We start from the raw sequence: 17,394 nt of genomic DNA, 5'->3' as shown, positions 1-17,394 counted from the left end.
ATTTGGAAACTTCCTAACTAAATTGTCATTGCCGCCTTTACAGATTGTTATTGTGATTCTGGTTATTTTGGATGCTTTATTTGTCCTCATCGAGGTACTTCTGGATTTGGAGCTGTTGCATGAAAAAGTTAGCCACGTGATACCAGAGGTAAGTGACAAATGCTTTAGTTTTTAGATGTACAGTGTATATGAACCATCTACTAACCTAGATGTGGGCAGTGCCAGAATAAGGTCCACATGGGCCTGGAGCTGAAATTTATGAAAGGCCTATTGTATGCCGCTGCAGGGGGTGTGACAGTCGCTGCAATGGTGTAACTAGTGATGTGGGGGCGTGGCCTGTGTGGTGTGGGTGTGGTCTGTGAACTCTATTGTCTGTCTTTCATTAAGTGTTGGGGTGCGTATCCACTAGCAGACTGAAAAGACTGCACGATTACGACATTGTAATCGTGCAGTTGTTTCACAGTCTGCTGTGCCTACACTGAACGATCAGTCGTTCAGTGTAGGCACCCTCAGTGGCGTCCCTCTCCGCGGTGACACCCGCGGTGCGGGGAGGGATGCCTTGCTGCCGGAAAGGGGGCATGGTCTTGGGGAAGGGGGCGTGGTCCGAACTCCAGCCTGCAATTATCAATCTGGTGGTAACTGGGGGTGCGGGTGGCAGTGCCGGCTCCCTCACTGTGACAGGAGCCGAGTGCTGCACTTAATGCTACAGTGCAGCACCCGGCTCCTGTCACTGAGGCGGAGCCTGCACCTTGGTGTCACCCCCCTCGGCGGATGGTCGTTTTTGACATTAAGCTGCCCAATTTGTGCCCGATTATCAAGCGATTGAATGATAACTATGTCCTTATCGTTTAATCAGGTAGTGGATACCCGCCTTTAGAATAGTTGCAATTGTTAAAAGAAAAAAAATCTAAATTGTTCACTAATCATTGTCATATTTCTAGAAGTATTCATCCCACATCCTTAGTCACTACCATAAATGAACTGCCTTCTTTAGCTGTTCCTTTTTTTTTTTTTTTTTAAATATATATATAATGGTAATACTAGACTAGGGCAGTAAGGGCTACCTTACTGCTCTGCAGCTGTGCATGTATAAACTGGTTTGGGCTTTACATTTTGTTCATTAAAAAATAAATAAAAGTTTAAAATAAAAAAAATATTTAAAATGATAAAATAAAACGACGCCGGAATCCTGTTGCCCGTCTGGAAGCCAACATCACGATCCCAAAGGGATCAAGATACCGACGTCGACATCTCAAACGCTGGCATCCCGAAGGGGGGGGGGGGGGCTTAGGATAAGGGACCTTCTGGAGTGGGTTAGGGTTAAGCACCGACCAGGGAGCATTAGGGTTAGGCTGCGGGGAGGGAGGGAGGTTAGGATTGGGCACCACCAGGGAGAGGTGAGGGTTAGGCATTACCAGGGGAAGGTTAGGGTACTTACTGGCCCCTGGGATTTTGAAGATCGGGATGCTGCTGTCTGTCTTCTGACAAGTGGCATCCTGTCCAGCAGTATATCATACCGATTGGTGGGTGGGTGGGTGTGTTAGATATAGATATATATATATATATATTCGAATGGCTGGCACTCCACGTAAATGCAAAACAAATTACTTGCCTTGGTGCCTTCCTGGAAGTTCAATAGAACACCCACTTACATATACAGAAAGAGAAAGGCGGCACTCACAGGTCTGATGAAATGAAAGAATCAAACTTGACAACTGTGTCTGCCTTGTTCAACGTTTCAGTCTCACATGACTTTTATCAAGAACACCTTCTTGATAAAAGTCATGTGAGACTTTTATCTGCTGCTTCGTAAATAAAGCACAATTACCTTTTTGTTATCCTGATGGAATATACAACTTTTTTTTTTATGATTATTGGCTAGAGAGAAACTGGCAACTTTTTTTTTTTTTTTTTTTCTTTTAACACTTCGTCCAAATTGGAAAATGTCTTTAAATTAAATACTAGTACTAACACATTGTGTTAACGGCATCAGGATTTGAATACTTTATTCAATGGCTGGGTGGTAATGAATCTACATAAAACACAACTGAGCTCTGATTGGCAGTAAGGTCCTAGTAATACAAAGCACAGCTGTTTAGTTAAAAGATTAAAAAAAATTTTTTCCTTGAGCTGGTAATTTGGCCTTTATTAACAAATACTTTATTGCTGTTTTTTGTTCTAGATATTTCATTATTTGAGCATTTCTGTCTTATCCTTCTTCCTTTTGGAAATTGTGGGTAAACTATATGCTTTCCGGCTGGAGTTCTTCCATCACAAGTTTGAGGTGTTTGATGCGGTTATCGTTATAATCTCATTTATCATTGATATAGTCTACGTAACGCGAGAAGATGTTTTCAGCGCAGTGGGGCTGTTAATTTTACTCCGACTTTGGAGAGTCGCCAGAATTGTGAATGGTAAGTGATTCACTTGAATATACATCTACTCACAGTTAATGAAATGACTTGTATATATTCAATTAGTGGGCAATCTTTTGATATGGGAAGGGAAAATTCTGTTATATAACTGCATGTAAAGACCAACAGGTCCGTAAGCTGCGTGCAGTTAGGTGTGAGGTCTTTTCACACCTATCATTTGCAGTAGTAAATTATCTTTATTGACTGTCACACATATCCTCATAGTCCAGATGTTTCTAGATGCTGAAGCAAAGTTATAAGCACCTGGTAGTTGTGCAGATAATTTTATTTGAATTAACTTGATTAGTGGCCGTGCCACTCCTAGCTCTGCATATTCTCAGTAATTCTACACGTCACAAGACACCTGGAGATTCAAAGAGCAAGCCCAGCACATCACTAAGTCCTGCTCCTATCGCCATCCTCACCAGTTAACTTAAAGATGTGTCCTCATAAATTGATCCTTTTTTGCACCATACGGCGCAAGCCCCCTATCACAATTTAGACGCTCTGCCATGGGTAGCGATTCCTATGCTTGATTACTTTTTCTCAAATTTTGCACCTTAATTCTCTATTATTGTACTAAGGACCTGATTCAAAGACTGACACAATGCCGTATTTTACACACATCAGCCGCACTGCAAACGTGCAGCGATTGTTTTGCGATTACGCCAGCATAGAGGATCCATTCACAAAGTGAGCGACAGGTAGCATTTTGGAGAGGTAATGAGGGGGGTGGCTAGGCAAACGCAGGTGTATCGGACCATTTAAACGCCATTTCATGGGTGTGCATAAATGAAACCTTGCGATCTCTTGTGCAGCATGAGAGCTGTCTGCGTGTCAGAGCTGCAATGTTTGCGGCTGGTCAGACTTGCTGCACAATGTGAGACTATGGTACCGATGTTTACGCTGTTGTACTTCGTTGGATGTATACGATAAGTGTTTTGGAAGGTATTAGCATATTTTAGCAACTGTGATCCATGAGAGATGCAGTTGCGTTTGCATACCTCTGAGTCAGGCCCTAAGTAGCTAATGGTATACTAAATGCTGTATTTAGGATTAGGATTTTTTTTTGTTGCAAAATTGGTATAAGTAGCATTAGGATGTGTGTCGCTAGAAACTTGTACTGTATGAGACTCATCCCATACATCATTATGCGTAATCTGCTACTTTATATCAATTCCTTTGCGCCAAAAACACTTAAAGGGGTATTCAATATGAAACGTTAACTTAACTGTCGAAGTTAACGTTTCATATCGGAGTTTTTTCCTTTGTTAAAGTCTGGTGCGCGCTCCCGCTTATCCCCGTATTCAATATAAAATTAACGAAAACGGGAAACTCCGAAGTTGGATTTGTGTAAAGTTACGAATTTTTCCTTAAAATAATTGTAAGACCCACCTAAAGTTGTAAAAACATGGGGCATCACTATGGGTACCCCCGTTTTAGCCTTTAATTGAAAGTCGGGGATTTAAATAGCCGCAGCAGGTGTTTTTTTCCCGACATTGAAGAAGTGTTGCAGAAGAGCGCTTAGGTTATTTTTTTCATTTTTTTAAGTGGTCCCATCAAATTTGGGGTACATGAAAATGGGTACTAACATATTTTGATGTCCCTAAAGTAAGTTTCTAAAAATTCTGCATTTGTGCACCTGCCGCTATAATTCTATTCTTCAAAACACCTGCCGCATACTTGCAGAATAGCCCTGAAACTATTTCCCTATTGTTAAACAATTTTTTCCTATTTTTTTTTTTTTTGCACCCCAATTTTTAAATTAATTTTTTGGGGTGTCCCTATTTTTTTTTAAACTTTTTTTTGACAGTTCTTTTTTAAATGTCAATCTCAGGGGTGCAGGCTATTTTTTTTAAGCCTGCACCCCTAAACCCCAATTCTGCACTTTTTTTCGACACCTATTCAATGGTGAAAAGTTATCATCGCAGTTTTGACAAGTCTTTGATAAAAAACGGTAAGTCTTTGAAATTGAATAGGGTGTAAAACTAAAACCTGCGATAATGACGTCATAATTGCGATATTAACGCAAAAACAATGTTATCGCACCCATATTGAATACCCCTGTTAGTGAATTAAAATGCAAATTTCAGGATAAAGTTTGTAAGCTATATAAACGTATGTAATCCTATACAGGTTGGGTATGAAATCCCGGCTGTCGGGATTCCACTGGTCAGAATGCCGCTGTCGCTATTCTGACCAGTGGCATCCCGACAGACAGCATCCTGACACCCATAGCAACTTTGTGTCTTGAGGAGCGATTTCGGCATGAATTGAATGGCGCCGGGAATGAACTCCCCAGAGCTATTCAATTGACCACGCTGTTTAGTCCGACTAATTATTTCTCCTCGCACCCTCCTGAGCGTGCAAGGAAAAATCCGACTAAAGTGCCAGCCGCGAGTGTTTGCAGGCTTAGCTGGAGGCAAACAGCCTCGCGGCCGGCACTTTAGTCGAAGAGTGCTGGTTCTTGCAACTAAACATCCTGCTTAAGTCGTGAGAATCGGCACTCTCTGACTTAAGTGCTTCTAGTTGGACTTAACATCACTGTGAATTGAATAGCTCTGGGACCAACATCCTGGCGCTCTTCACATCGCAATGAATTGAATCGCCCCCTTATGTCGCTAATAGTGAACCAAGGATCTCATTCAGACCTGCTGGCAACTAGCGTATTCAAATCCAGCGCACTCCCAGCAAGGCAGGCGATCGCAAGGCATTAGCGCGATCACTTTGTGTATGCAGACTCCCACCAGCCATTCATAAGACGCCCACTTGCGCACATCATCATTGGTACATCGAGCACCATCGAAAGTGATCGCAGCACTTGAGGTTGACTATACCATGCCGCAAGCACTACGATCACTTCAGTGTGAAATTCAACCAGGTGACGTGTACAATGACGCTGCCTGTTAATTCTGCACGCCTCTGAAACGGCGTTTAGACACTCAGCACGCCTGCATTCGTACCTCCAGTCCCCCGTTTCTAGTGGTCTACCCCTGTCACCACCCATAAATGGCTTCTGTCACTCACTCTGCTGGGCAGTCTATGCACAACGAGCGAACGCTTCCCGTTCTCTCGCACTGGTACGCGCACAAGGATGCGTACGTATGCGCACAAAGTGAGCGGATCTGAATCAGCTCCTAAGTTTAATGTTAATGCATGTTTTAAGAACAAATTGCATGGAGGGGCTATTTGGCCTGATTTATAGGTGTATGTGGGGATATCTGTAAGTAGCAATAATCCAGATTCCTGTAGTGTGCTGGAAGGGCAATAGGACTCTGACTAAGAAGATGGCAAGTATGCTCAGCTAGGCACAAACATTTCTTGATTGGGAGCCTACACTGAGTCCCCATTAATCTGACACTACTAGACAATTAAGTCTGAGGGATATTCAATATGGGAGCGAAAAGTCAGTGCTGGACTTTTCGCTCCACATCGGAGATTTTTCAGGGATAAAGTATCGGGCGCGCGCCCGCTTTATCCCCGTATTCAATATATCTACGAAAACGGGACCTGGCGAAGTGGGATTTGCGATAAACTACGAAATTTTCCTGGAAAAAATTGTAGGACCCCCTAAAGTTGTAAAAACATGGGGGATCACTATGGGTACCCCCGTTTTAGCCTGCAAATGAAAGTTGGGGATTTAAATAGCTGCAGCAGGTGTTTTTTTCCCGACATTGAAGAAGTGTTGCAGAAGAGCACTTAGGTTATTTTTTTCGTTTTTTTAAGTGGTCCCATCAAATTTGGGGTACATGAAAATGGGTACTAGCATATTTTTATGTCCCTAAAGTAATTTTTTTTTAATTCTGCAACTATGCACCTGCCGCTAATAGCCTATTCTAGAATACACCTGCCGCATACTTGCAGAATAGCCCTGAACCTATTTCCCTATTTTTAAACACTTTTTACCCTTTTTTTTTTTTTTTTTTGGACAGTTATTTTTAAAATGTCATTCCCAGGGGTGCAGGCTATTTTTTTTTAAGCCTGCACCCCTAAACCCCAATTCTGCACTTTTTTTCGCCACCTATTCAGTGGTGAAAAGTTATCCCCGTTTTTTTTTCAAAGACTTTTCGAACCTGCGAAAAGTCTTTGAAATTGAATACAGTGTAAAACTAAAACCTGCGATAATGTCATAGGTGCGATATTAACGCAAAAACTGAGTTTTCGCTCCATATTGAATTCCCCTATATATATTTTACAAATGATGCTGATTTTTTTTCCCGTGGTTCCAAAGGTGTTATTATGTCTGTGAAGAGTCGTGCAGAAGAGAGGATCAACAAGCTAAAGGAAAAGCAGGAGACCCTCCTAGCCAAAGTGGCAGAGTTGGAGCAGCAGTGTACGCAGCAGGTACAGTTCTAGTTCTGATCTACCACAGGAATCCATTGCAGCATGGTGTTCTGGTACTACACTGCAGTGAGGGGAGCTTCCCTTCTGTGATTTCTGCAGATCACTAGGAGGGGTGCGGTGTATATGTTCCACAGTTACAATGCCGACATGATTGTCGAACTGGTCATGTCGACATGTTCATGAAGTAGTCATTGGCAATAGGCATGTCAATATCGATATGTCAACGTTGTTAGCATGTCGACATGATTATTTTGTTATGATTCTGACCGGCAATGCTATACCTACCCCTCGTGAAAATGTCAACATTCTGTAAACTACTAGATTTTGCAGGTCAGCATTAATGATGAAGACATGTTAACGATGTCCACATAGTATCGACCTTCCGATGTTGATATTCTGAACAACAACAACATCATGACTGCATACCCACTAGGAGAGACCATTGTAACAAAACTAAACAAAATGTACAATCATTTTGGGAAAAGTTACATGCTGGAGCCATTTGACACCGTTCTCAATGTGTAATTTCACCTTTTTAGTACTAATTGGGCCTGTAACCTTCTAGAACAATCATCCAAAATGAGCGTTCAAAATAATTGTATATAAACAATTTGGATTTTCTGGAGAGGTTTGTACTCTGCAAATAGTAGGCTGTGAGAAACTGGCAAGCTTCCTGTGCCTCACCCTTGTCCTGTCATTGTTTTGTACCTCTGGAGTCCAAACATTGAAGCATTAGGAAAACTGCATGAAAATGATATATTGCCCTAATATAGCAACATTAGTCCTAACACATTATTACATGTAGACTTGGCAAACAGTTATCTGAACATATTAACTTTTTTTTTTTTTTTTTTTTTTTAATTCTAAAGGGGGAAATTTATCACAGCTTGGAAATAGATAAATAACCAACCAATCAACTCCTGTCATTTTTCAAACACAGCCTGTAAAATTACAGACACTGATTGGCTAGTACTTTATCTCTCTCCAAGCTTTCTCCTAAATCTGTTTAACAGGTAACCAAATTCTCTGTTTATGGTAAAAAGAAATCAACAAATATAAGAAAGTAATTGACTACATAAGCTGCACACACACACACACAACGATTCAGTAAATGAACATATTTAGTAAACTATTTTCGTTCATTTTTTCAAGGGAAAAATGAACTAAAATCGTTTACTAAATATGTTCATTTTCTAAATGTAATGAACGATTTCCTTGAACTACAAACTATTTTTGTATATTCCCCTACTGAAAATCGTTGAGTTGGTCAGTCTGACTGTACTACAAACATGTACGCGCATGAACGATAATCGTTCATCGTTTTAACTCAGAAAGTGATCGATTCTTTTCCAACGATTGAACGATAAACTATCGTTAACTATGAGCGTTTAAAAAATCGGTGTGTGTGTGTGTGTATGCACCTATAGCTTAAAAAGCTGGAAAGACAAGAACTTATTGGGACAAATGACCCCCCCCCCCCCTTCCTCTCCCACCCCAACACTGGAGTTCCGCATTCCAAAATAAGCAACCACTGCCAGCACCAACTGAGTTGTTTAAATGAATGCAGCTGTTAGTGCAGGGACTCTGGAGTTGTAGGGTTCTTAGGAATACATGACTCCCATGGTTCTGTCACTCGGGAGTAGGAGACTTCTACAATAAGTTTTCATTATATTTATAGGATAATTAGACTTATGCTAGCTGCAGTTTTTAATAATGATCGCCTTCCTCTTCCATTTACAGGAGGAAGAGATTACCAGACTGCAAACGTTATTACAGCAAAATAACATATTTCCGGAACCCAAAGACCCAAATGTTCATAAAGCCGTTGAGTAGTGCGCTACCTGCTGAGGGGACATCTTTCTTTCTCTTTCTTTCTCTTTTTTTTTTTTTTTTACTTAAATGATGCAGTTTGTGGTGTTTGTATTTGAGCAATGTATGTGTGTGACGCAAAGAAGACTTTGTTTAATTTGTCATGTTTAATCTTTCACAATACAAACATGTACATTATTAATAAAAGTTTGTACATATTAATCACAAGTGTTGTAAAAAAAATTAAATAAAAAAATAAATATGAATTATTAAACCAGAAACAAATGCATCTAGTGCCACCACTGCCAAATGGGGAAGGGCAGGGTGGGTTTTGTATTTTACAAAAAACTATTGCTTTCATGTGCAGGAATGACTTTCATTGTATTCAGTAAATGTAACTAAAGGCACACACAAAGCAAACTACAGTTTTTGTAAAACTTGGCTTTTATTTTAATTTTTTTTAAGTGGGTAATATTTCTCACAGTGGGGTTGAGCTATGGTGCATGCACAAGGGCAGATATTGTTAAAGATCCGAACTATAACGATTGTAAAAATCGTTCATATCTTTGACGTGTAGGGCATGCATCAACCAACGATGCGCGTTCCTGCATGTCATAATGATATCTGACATCGACTGTTTGCAGTAAGATTTAGACAATTTAATTCATTTTAATACTGTCAGAAATCGTTCACAATCGTTTATTTAATAGTTATTGATCATCTAGCAAATCTGACCGTGTGTATGCGCTATTAGATGTATACTAGTTTGCATACCACAACAAAAAGGTAATTGGATCTGTGCATCCGATACTCACGCCTGGAGAGGTGGGATTGGGCAGTCTAACATAGGTAAAGGCATGTCCGCATAATTGCAAACAGATGCTGACCCGAACACACCTGTCTGTAGCCACATCAGCGAGTCGCGGATAGTTGGTGGAATTGATCCCTGAAGTCTAGTGCCAGCACTAGCTAGCTGCTTCTGATTGGCTAATGCAGATTAATCTGATGCGTTTTCCCCCTTTCTTTTGTACATGGGGAGATATGTTCTCTCTATAGTCAAGGGTTTTTTTTTGTTTTACCATATTCCATTTTAAGAACAAAAGTGTACTTTGCTACCGAAACAAGTGTTTAAAACATTGGGTGTAAATGTGTCTGATGAATTCCTGCTCTATATCTGGCAAATACTCTACTAGTGCAAGTGTTTCATATACACATCAAAAAGATTGGACCTATATTCAGCATAAGCAAAGATCGACCAACATAGGGCCTGATTCAGACCCACTCGCGAGCGGCTGTCCGCTCGCAAGTGGGTCGATGTTATGGACTGAGCATGCGCACGACGGAGGGCGCTCCGTCGTGCGCATGCGCCAGACGCGACGAGCGAAGGAAAGTCCTTCGCTCGTTGTGTCCGATCAAAGGGGGCGTGCTGTCAATGTTGATTGACAGCACGCCCCCTTTGGTGGGCATGCCAGGGGCGTGCCTTCCTGACGGGGGCGTTCCCACGGGAACGCCTCCCGTCAAAAGCCGGCCCACTGACATCACTAGTGATGTCAGTGGGAGTGATTTTGGCTCTGATAGAGCCAAAATCACTCCGGAGCTTGCGGTTGAAAACCTCAACCGCAGGCTCCGGCTCGCAAATTCGATGGTCGCGATGGTCTCGACCATCACAATGCACGCTCGTATAGCCTGTGGGTGGTGACCCACAGCTATACGAGCGTCCAGGAGGACGCTCCATGAAAATGGAGCCCGGCCTTCATTCAGAGCGTGCGCTCTGCTCAGAGCGTACGGCTCTGAATGAGGGCCATAGTTCATTGTTGTGCGATGGGATAAAAAGTAATGTGAACCGTAATTTGTTAGTTTAAATAATGGTTCTGCATGATATTGGGAAGTAGATCTTACAGAACAGAATGCCTCTCAGTGGAGCAAAGCTTTTCTTAAATAATTCAAAAATAACTTGCTATGTTCAAAGGAAAAGCATTTTTACAATTTTTGTTGTCTCAATATAAGCCGGGGAGAGAGCGTCATGGTCGTGAACTGAGTGTAGGACCGATATAACCCGGTATAAAATCTGTTGCATAAATTCTTTGAGTGGCCAGTTTCACTGTGAAAATTGTTTTGGCAAATACCTATCTGAACGTTTCAGGACTGTTTTCCTAGATAAATTCAATTTGATGAACATAAATATTAAGGTAAGATGATTGGTTGAAAATATCCTTTTCCAACATATGCATTTCACACGGAATGTATGAGCCATATTATCTGCAAGAGAAGAGGCCTGTGAGATTGGGTATGTAACACTTCTGCTAATGTACAATAAATGTAGCCCCACAGAGTATCCATAGCCTCCTCATATTGTTAATAACATTTTCCAAAATCAGGAATGTAATACAAATATTCCACTGTGCAACCTTGGCATCTGCACTAGTGTAAACTGTATGCAACCTACAGTATATTTTAATCCAGTGGTTCTCAAACTCGGTCCTCAGGACCCCACACAGTGAGTGATGACTACACCTGTGCATCTGCTGGGTGACCTGACACATTTTTATAAGATCCACAGATGGAACTAATTATTTCACTTGTGATTCTGAGAGGAGACCTGGAATACATGCACTGTTTGGGGTCCTGAGGACCGAGTTTGAGAACCTGTTTTAATCCATAGTATTAGTAATTTATGTTAAAGTACCCCAGTGATAAACTTCAAGAATAAACAAAATCAAGTCACAAACTTCAAAATACAGTACAAAATCAAGTAATACTTAATAGAAAGCACTTGGGGTAAACACTTTCTGCATTGCACTCAACTTAATTGATGAGATTATGGGGCCGATTTTAAGTAGGATACAGCTCCTTTTCATGGCTGCAAACTGCGCATGCACAAGCTAATTTACACATTTTGAAGCATTTCCGGCCGATTCTGAGACTGATCTGTTTGCCAGATATCTTTTTGCAGGAAATGGGGAACTTCATTACTGATCCCATTTCCTGCAAAAAGATATCCAAGATGGTGGAGGAAAGAAAGATGGGTGTGGATTGTGAATGTGCATTCTGAGAATAGATACATTTTAAAGCCTCTCGGCTCACTACATTGTGTGTCATGTGACTGGTTGACCTGGTAATTGCATGACAGCAAAGTATAAATTTATCTTAGCTTGAAGAAGAATGCCAAACATGTTTTATATAAAATGCAGATTTTTTTTAAAAGGGGAAAACTAAATCCAACATTCCAACTAAAATCACAATTTTTGAAATAGCCGCCCCCGCCCACCAAAAAAAATGCTACTTGATGAATAAAGCCCCGTGTGTCTTCTTACAAGTAACAAATGTGTTTTTTAAATAAAAATAAAAAAAAGATATAAACTAAAAAGTGCGCTGCAAGGATACTATAATAATTTGAATTATCTTTGCGTGTGTGTGAGATAAATATAATCTGTGTATATTGTATAGAAAAAGTCCTTATACTTATAGAATTCCTTGTAAATCAGTCCTGGATCAAGTAGTGTGATAGTAGAATCTTTGTACATCTTTCCTTGGAGTAAATCTTGAAACCACCATCCAGGTTCACAATCATCGGCTGGAGACGGATGTTGAAATTCTTCGGGGATATAATTCCTCCTTGGGGTCACACTAAAATAAACCCTTGCACCAAAAAAATCACCCAAAAAGGCCACCGTTTGTATTATAAAATATTTATTGAACATAAAATCAATTTGATCCAAAACAGCTTGTGAATTGCTTTACATCCAATAGTCTGGACAAAATATCACACTCTGACCATTAACAGGTTAGTAATGAATACCACAGTCACACCTTATGGTATGAGCTCACAACAGTGGACCCTGTAAATGGATGAACAAATTGAAACCCAACTCGTTTCGTCCTAAAAGGACTTCATCAGGGGTATTTCAAAATTCAAAGTGACAGTCAAGTATTTGTACTAGCACGACTAAATTCAACTGATATCCACAAAGAGCCAAGAAAGTGCGACGCAAATGAGTACAAAGATTCTACTATCGCACTACTTGATCCAGGACTGATATATAACGTTTTTAAAAAAATATATATAATTCTTTTTAAAATGACTTTCTATACAATATAAAAGTATAATTCAAATTATAGTATCCTTGTAGCGCACTCTTAAAAAAAAAAAAGAAAAAAATTTGAGGCTCTTCTAACGGGGCCTAATAAGTGCAACTTGTTTTTATAAATTGCATCTTTAAATAAGTGTATTTTATCGCAAGTTAAGGGCATTTGTGAGAGAGAGAGAGAGAGAGAGAGAGGTGTGTGTGTATATACACACACACAGTCAGGTGCATAAATATTGGGACATTGACAGAATTTTCATATGTTGGCCTCTAATCACCACCACAATGGCTTTGAAATGAAACAAACAAGATGTGATTTAACTGCAGACTTTCAGATTTAATTTTAGAGTAATTACATCCAAATCAGGTGAACGGTGTAGGAATTACAATGGTTTCTATATGTGCCTCACACTCTTTAAGGGACCAAAAGTAATGGGACAAACTAAACAATCCTAAATCTAACTTTCACTTTTTAATACTTTGTTGCAAATCCTTTGCAGGCAATTACAGCCTGAAGTCTGGAACGCATAGACATCACCAGATGCTGGGTTTCATCCCTGGTGATGCTCTGCCAGGCCTCTACTGCAAATGTCTTTAGATCCTGCTTGTTCTTGGGGCATTTTCCCTTCAGTTTTGTCTTCATCAAGTGAAATACATGCTCAATCGGATTCAGGTCAGGGGATTGACTTGGCCATTGCATAACATTCCACTTTTTAGCCTTAAAAAACTCTTTGGTTGCTTTTGCAGTATGCTTCGGGTCATTCTCCATCTGCACTGTGAAGCACCGTCCAATGAGTTCTGAAGCATTTGACTGAATATGAGCATATAATATTGCCCGAAACACTTCAGAATTCATTCTGCTGCTTTTATCAGCAGTCACATCATCAATAAATACAAGGGAACCAGTTCCATTGGCAGCCATGACACTACCACCACCATGCTTCACTGATGAGGTGGTATGTTTTGGATCATGAGCAGTTCCTTTCCTTCTCTTCCCATCACTCTGGTACAAGTTGATCTTTGTCTCATCTATCCATAGGATGTTGTTCCAGAACTGTAATGGCTTTTTTAAATTATGTTTGGCAAACGCTAATCTGGTCTTCCAGTTTTTGAGGCTCACCAATGGTTTACATCTTGTGGTGAATCCTCTATATTCACTCTTGTGAAGTCTTCTCTTGATTGTTGACTTTGACACATACACCTACCTCCTGGAGAGGTGTTCTTGATTTGGCCAACTGTTGTGAAAGGGGTTTTTCTTCACCAGGGAAATAATTCTGTCATCCACCACAGTTGTTTTCCGTGGTCTTCCGGGTCTTTTGGTGTTGCTGAGCTCTCCGGTGCGTTCTTTCTTTTTAAGAATGTTCCAAACAGTTGATTTGGCCACCCCTAATGTTTTTGCTATCTCTCTGATGGGTTTGTTTTGATTTTTCAGCCTAATGATGGCTTGCTTCACTGATCGTGACAGCTCTTTGGATCTCATATTGAGAGTCGACAGCAACCAAGTTCCAAATGCAAATGTCACACCTAGAATCAACTCCAGACCTTTTACCTGCTTAATTGATAATGAAATAACGAGGGAATAGCCCACACCTGTCCATGAAATAGCTTTTGAGTTGATAGTCCCATTACTTTTGGCCCCTTAAAGTGGGAGGCACATATAGAAACCGTTGTAATTCCTACACCGTTCACCTGATTTGGATGTAATTACCCTCAAATTAAATGTGAAAGTCTACAGTTAAATCATATCTTGTTTGTTTCATTTCAAAGCCATTGTGGTGGTGAACAGAGGCCAAAATATGAAAATTCTGTTAATGTCCCAATATTTATGCACCTGACTGTATATAAATTTTTTTTTTTTTTTTTACATGTGACTGCAGTTTAAACCATTTTTGCTGTTAAGTGTTCTCATTTTTTGTATTGCACTATGTTGGATGCCATTTCTACTCTGTTTCCTTCTGTGACTGTGTGTGTGTGGATTCATGAGGGTAAGCGTAGTCTGTGCAGGAAATAGAAGTTTACATTTATCTATTGCCCTTGTTTATTGTAGACCCTTATGTGCATAAACTCTTATGACTAATTTTCTGCATACATAGCACTCTGACATTTGTTACTACATTTCTCACAGACGTATCTCCCTATTAAGCGCTGTTTTCTTCTGTCTCCTACCTGCATAATAAATAGACAATATTTACAGCAGTTTTTAGAACAGGGACAGTGTGGTATATTACAGCCACAATACAGTAAGACATCCTATTGACAATCATTCACAGGTCCCAATTAATATTTGCTGAGATGGAACTAGCTAATGTTTTACCTGCCGGGTGACTTTTTGTCTTCTTTATACGAATGGATAGAAGAAATCAAAGGGTAACTTTGCATCAATGGTCGGTTGAGCTTTGTAACCAGGAGATGCAGACTGGGACACATCAAGAAATGTCACAGAAGTAGAGATCTGCACAAACCTTTCTCTTCCCAAGTTACACTGTAATCAAATAGAACAGTTAGAGCATAAATATCAGTGCTGCTATTCAGCTCAACTAGTGGGATAGATTTTATCTAGTGTCTTGAACTATCAAGATGAAAACATTTGTCTAGAGGTGGAATAGGCAGGCTAAGTGACTACATGGAGTAGGTCACATGGCTGTACCATTGGGTACTGTGACATAAAAGGATGCCATAGCTCTGATGACTTACAATGATAGCACTTACTCTGTGAAGTTTCCAAATTCCCACTGTCCACATCTTTCACAACGTATCAATTTGGTGACGTATTCAGCTTTGTTACATTTTAGGATTAGTCAATGACATTTATGACCGTTTACTAGTTACTGATTTGTGGGTACAAGGTATCTTGGAGGTGTCACAAAATGATCTTCTTGTAAAATCCAGAAATCAGCTTTCTCTGGTCTCTAAGAGGTAATGAATTCACATATACATGACAGAGTGGGAGCAACCAGGGGCTGATGCGGAGTGGCATACCAGTCACCTGTAATTACCCTGCACAAAACTAAATGCGCATATTTATTCACACACATGCAGAGTTGTACGTATCTATGTGGCTGCACCTCACCAACCCTTGCATTTGGTTACAGAGCAGTCACCATTACCAATGCACATGCACCACCCCTATACTTGGTCCAACAGAGATTTCTGCGTTCGCACAACTCAGCATAGCCCCCAATTCCGGCTACACATTCTTGCTAAATGTAGCCTGTGTGTGAAGGCCTTGTTGCCACCCATTTATGCCAAGTCAGCAACGCAGAGATGTGTCTGAGAGGCATACGATTTAGAATTGCCTGTACACGCATGTGCTCTGCTAGAGTCACAGTTGTATCTATAATGGGTGTAGAGTTTGCGGAGCACACGGGTCCTGGGGTCTCAGCTCCATGCACCCAGATACTACCTGACACTTCTGCCCGTTTCCCGGCTAGTGAAGGTCCATCTGCGGTCAGCGCCATCTTTCCATTGAAAGATGGCATTGGGAATTGAAAGCAAAGACTCTGGCACTGTGCCATATTCTAGAATATCAATGGGATGATGGTGCCGAAACAGCAGGTAGGGGGGCCCACTGCATGGAGGAGGGGTCCTGATGCACATGAGCCCCCAGGCATTAACTACGCTTCTGTATGGAGCATGTGTGGTGCTAGACAATGCAAGACTTGCGGGCAACTATGTATCAGCCCCAGAATCCCAAAAGTATACAAAGAGTTGGAGAACATAAAAAACATTGCAGAGATAGCAAAATGATGAGGAATGTATGGTCGCTGTCATTGTGATCCTTAAGGCTCATACACACTAGACGATGTGCTGTATGAACGATATTGGTGAAAGATTTCCCTTGAACTTTCTGTAGTGCAGGACAAACTATATTGGGTGTACACACTGAAATATCTTTCAGTGAAGTCATCCTGCCACATCTCTGAACAGGCAATTCTTGACGATATCGCCAGATTGTCCAGCATGTACGGACGACAAAAGACAACGTTAACGACCCGCGGGAGCGGGCATCATAGGTCGTTCACTGCATACACACTGAATCAGGGGTGGATTGGGATGGAAAACCAGCCTGGGAAATTTATGGAAGCAGCCCTAATGGAGGCGGGGTCTATTTTTGGAGCTTGACTGCGGGAGCATTCGCCATCTTCAGATCTCCTTTGGGAAGGAGGTCCGGGTTGTGAAGAGGGATCCTTTAGGATACCTCCACCCTTGTCTGGCTCCATCCGCTTGACATCTAGGCTCTTGTGCGCATGCGTGACCTGTAGTTCGCGCATACGCAGTCCCGTCACTGCTCCATCAGGAAAGGAGCAGTGAAGCTGCTCGCTGGGACAGCTGATTTCGCATCAGCTGTCACCGAACCGGAGCAATAATGAATTGGTCTGTCAGTCGCGGTGAGTCAGAATGTTAATTATATAGTGTATGTCACTGAGTACTATGTCTAAGCAGCTGGGGAGTAGGATGGTGAGTAGTTTATGTCCCGGGGCTAAGGGGTACAGTATATCTAAAGGCTGAGGGGTAGGGCAGGTTACAGGTATGTTCCATAGCTGGGTTTGGAACTAATTAGCCTATCGCCCTAACCCACCAGAGTCAGCGGTTGGAGTACAAGCTCCATACACTCTGCCGCTGGGGCAGGATGGGAGTAGTAATAGCAGGAAGCAGGGGGCAGGATGGGAGTAAAGGTGGGAAGCAGGGGGTAGAATAGGCATAGTATTGGGAAGAAGGGGGCAGATTGGTAGGTATAGTAA

The 17,394-nt window shown here is 41.2% G+C and overlaps 2 protein-coding genes across 5 annotated transcripts in view; one reads left to right on the top strand and one right to left on the bottom strand.

Annotated features, from left to right (window-relative positions):
• HVCN1 (hydrogen voltage gated channel 1) overlaps positions 1-8,789 on the top strand; it is a 34,594-nt gene extending 25,805 nt beyond the window's left edge. Inside the window, exons 3-6 of the mRNA XM_088449213.1 lie at positions 44-148; positions 2,183-2,414; positions 6,646-6,758; positions 8,499-8,789. Coding sequence (XP_088305339.1) covers positions 44-148; positions 2,183-2,414; positions 6,646-6,758; positions 8,499-8,591 — 543 coding nt within the window. The 3' untranslated portion in view covers positions 8,592-8,789. The remainder of the gene's footprint in view (positions 1-43; positions 149-2,182; positions 2,415-6,645; positions 6,759-8,498) is intronic.
• Positions 8,716-17,394, bottom strand: part of TCTN1 (tectonic family member 1) — a 66,550-nt gene continuing 57,871 nt past the window's right edge. For 2 of the 4 annotated variants that reach the window (XM_088449208.1, XM_088449212.1), the window contains exons 14-15: positions 14,967-15,134; positions 8,716-10,826 (exon numbers count right to left, since the gene is read on the bottom strand). In XM_088449208.1, coding sequence (XP_088305334.1) covers positions 14,991-15,134 — 144 coding nt within the window. In that variant the 3' untranslated portion in view covers positions 8,716-10,826; positions 14,967-14,990. Of the gene's footprint in view, positions 12,207-14,529; positions 14,819-14,966; positions 15,135-17,394 lie in introns of those variants that run through there. The other 2 variants (XM_088449209.1, XM_088449211.1) reach the window with 2 other exon arrangements.

The sequence above is a fragment of the Taudactylus pleione genome, unplaced genomic scaffold (genome assembly GCF_031769625.1).
Source record: "Taudactylus pleione unplaced genomic scaffold, aTauple2 ptg000479l, whole genome shotgun sequence".
NCBI classification, from domain to species: Eukaryota; Metazoa; Chordata; class Amphibia; order Anura; family Myobatrachidae; genus Taudactylus; species Taudactylus pleione.
The sequence above is the reverse complement of the archived record's forward strand: the minus strand, read 5'-3'. Positions and strand labels throughout refer to the sequence as shown.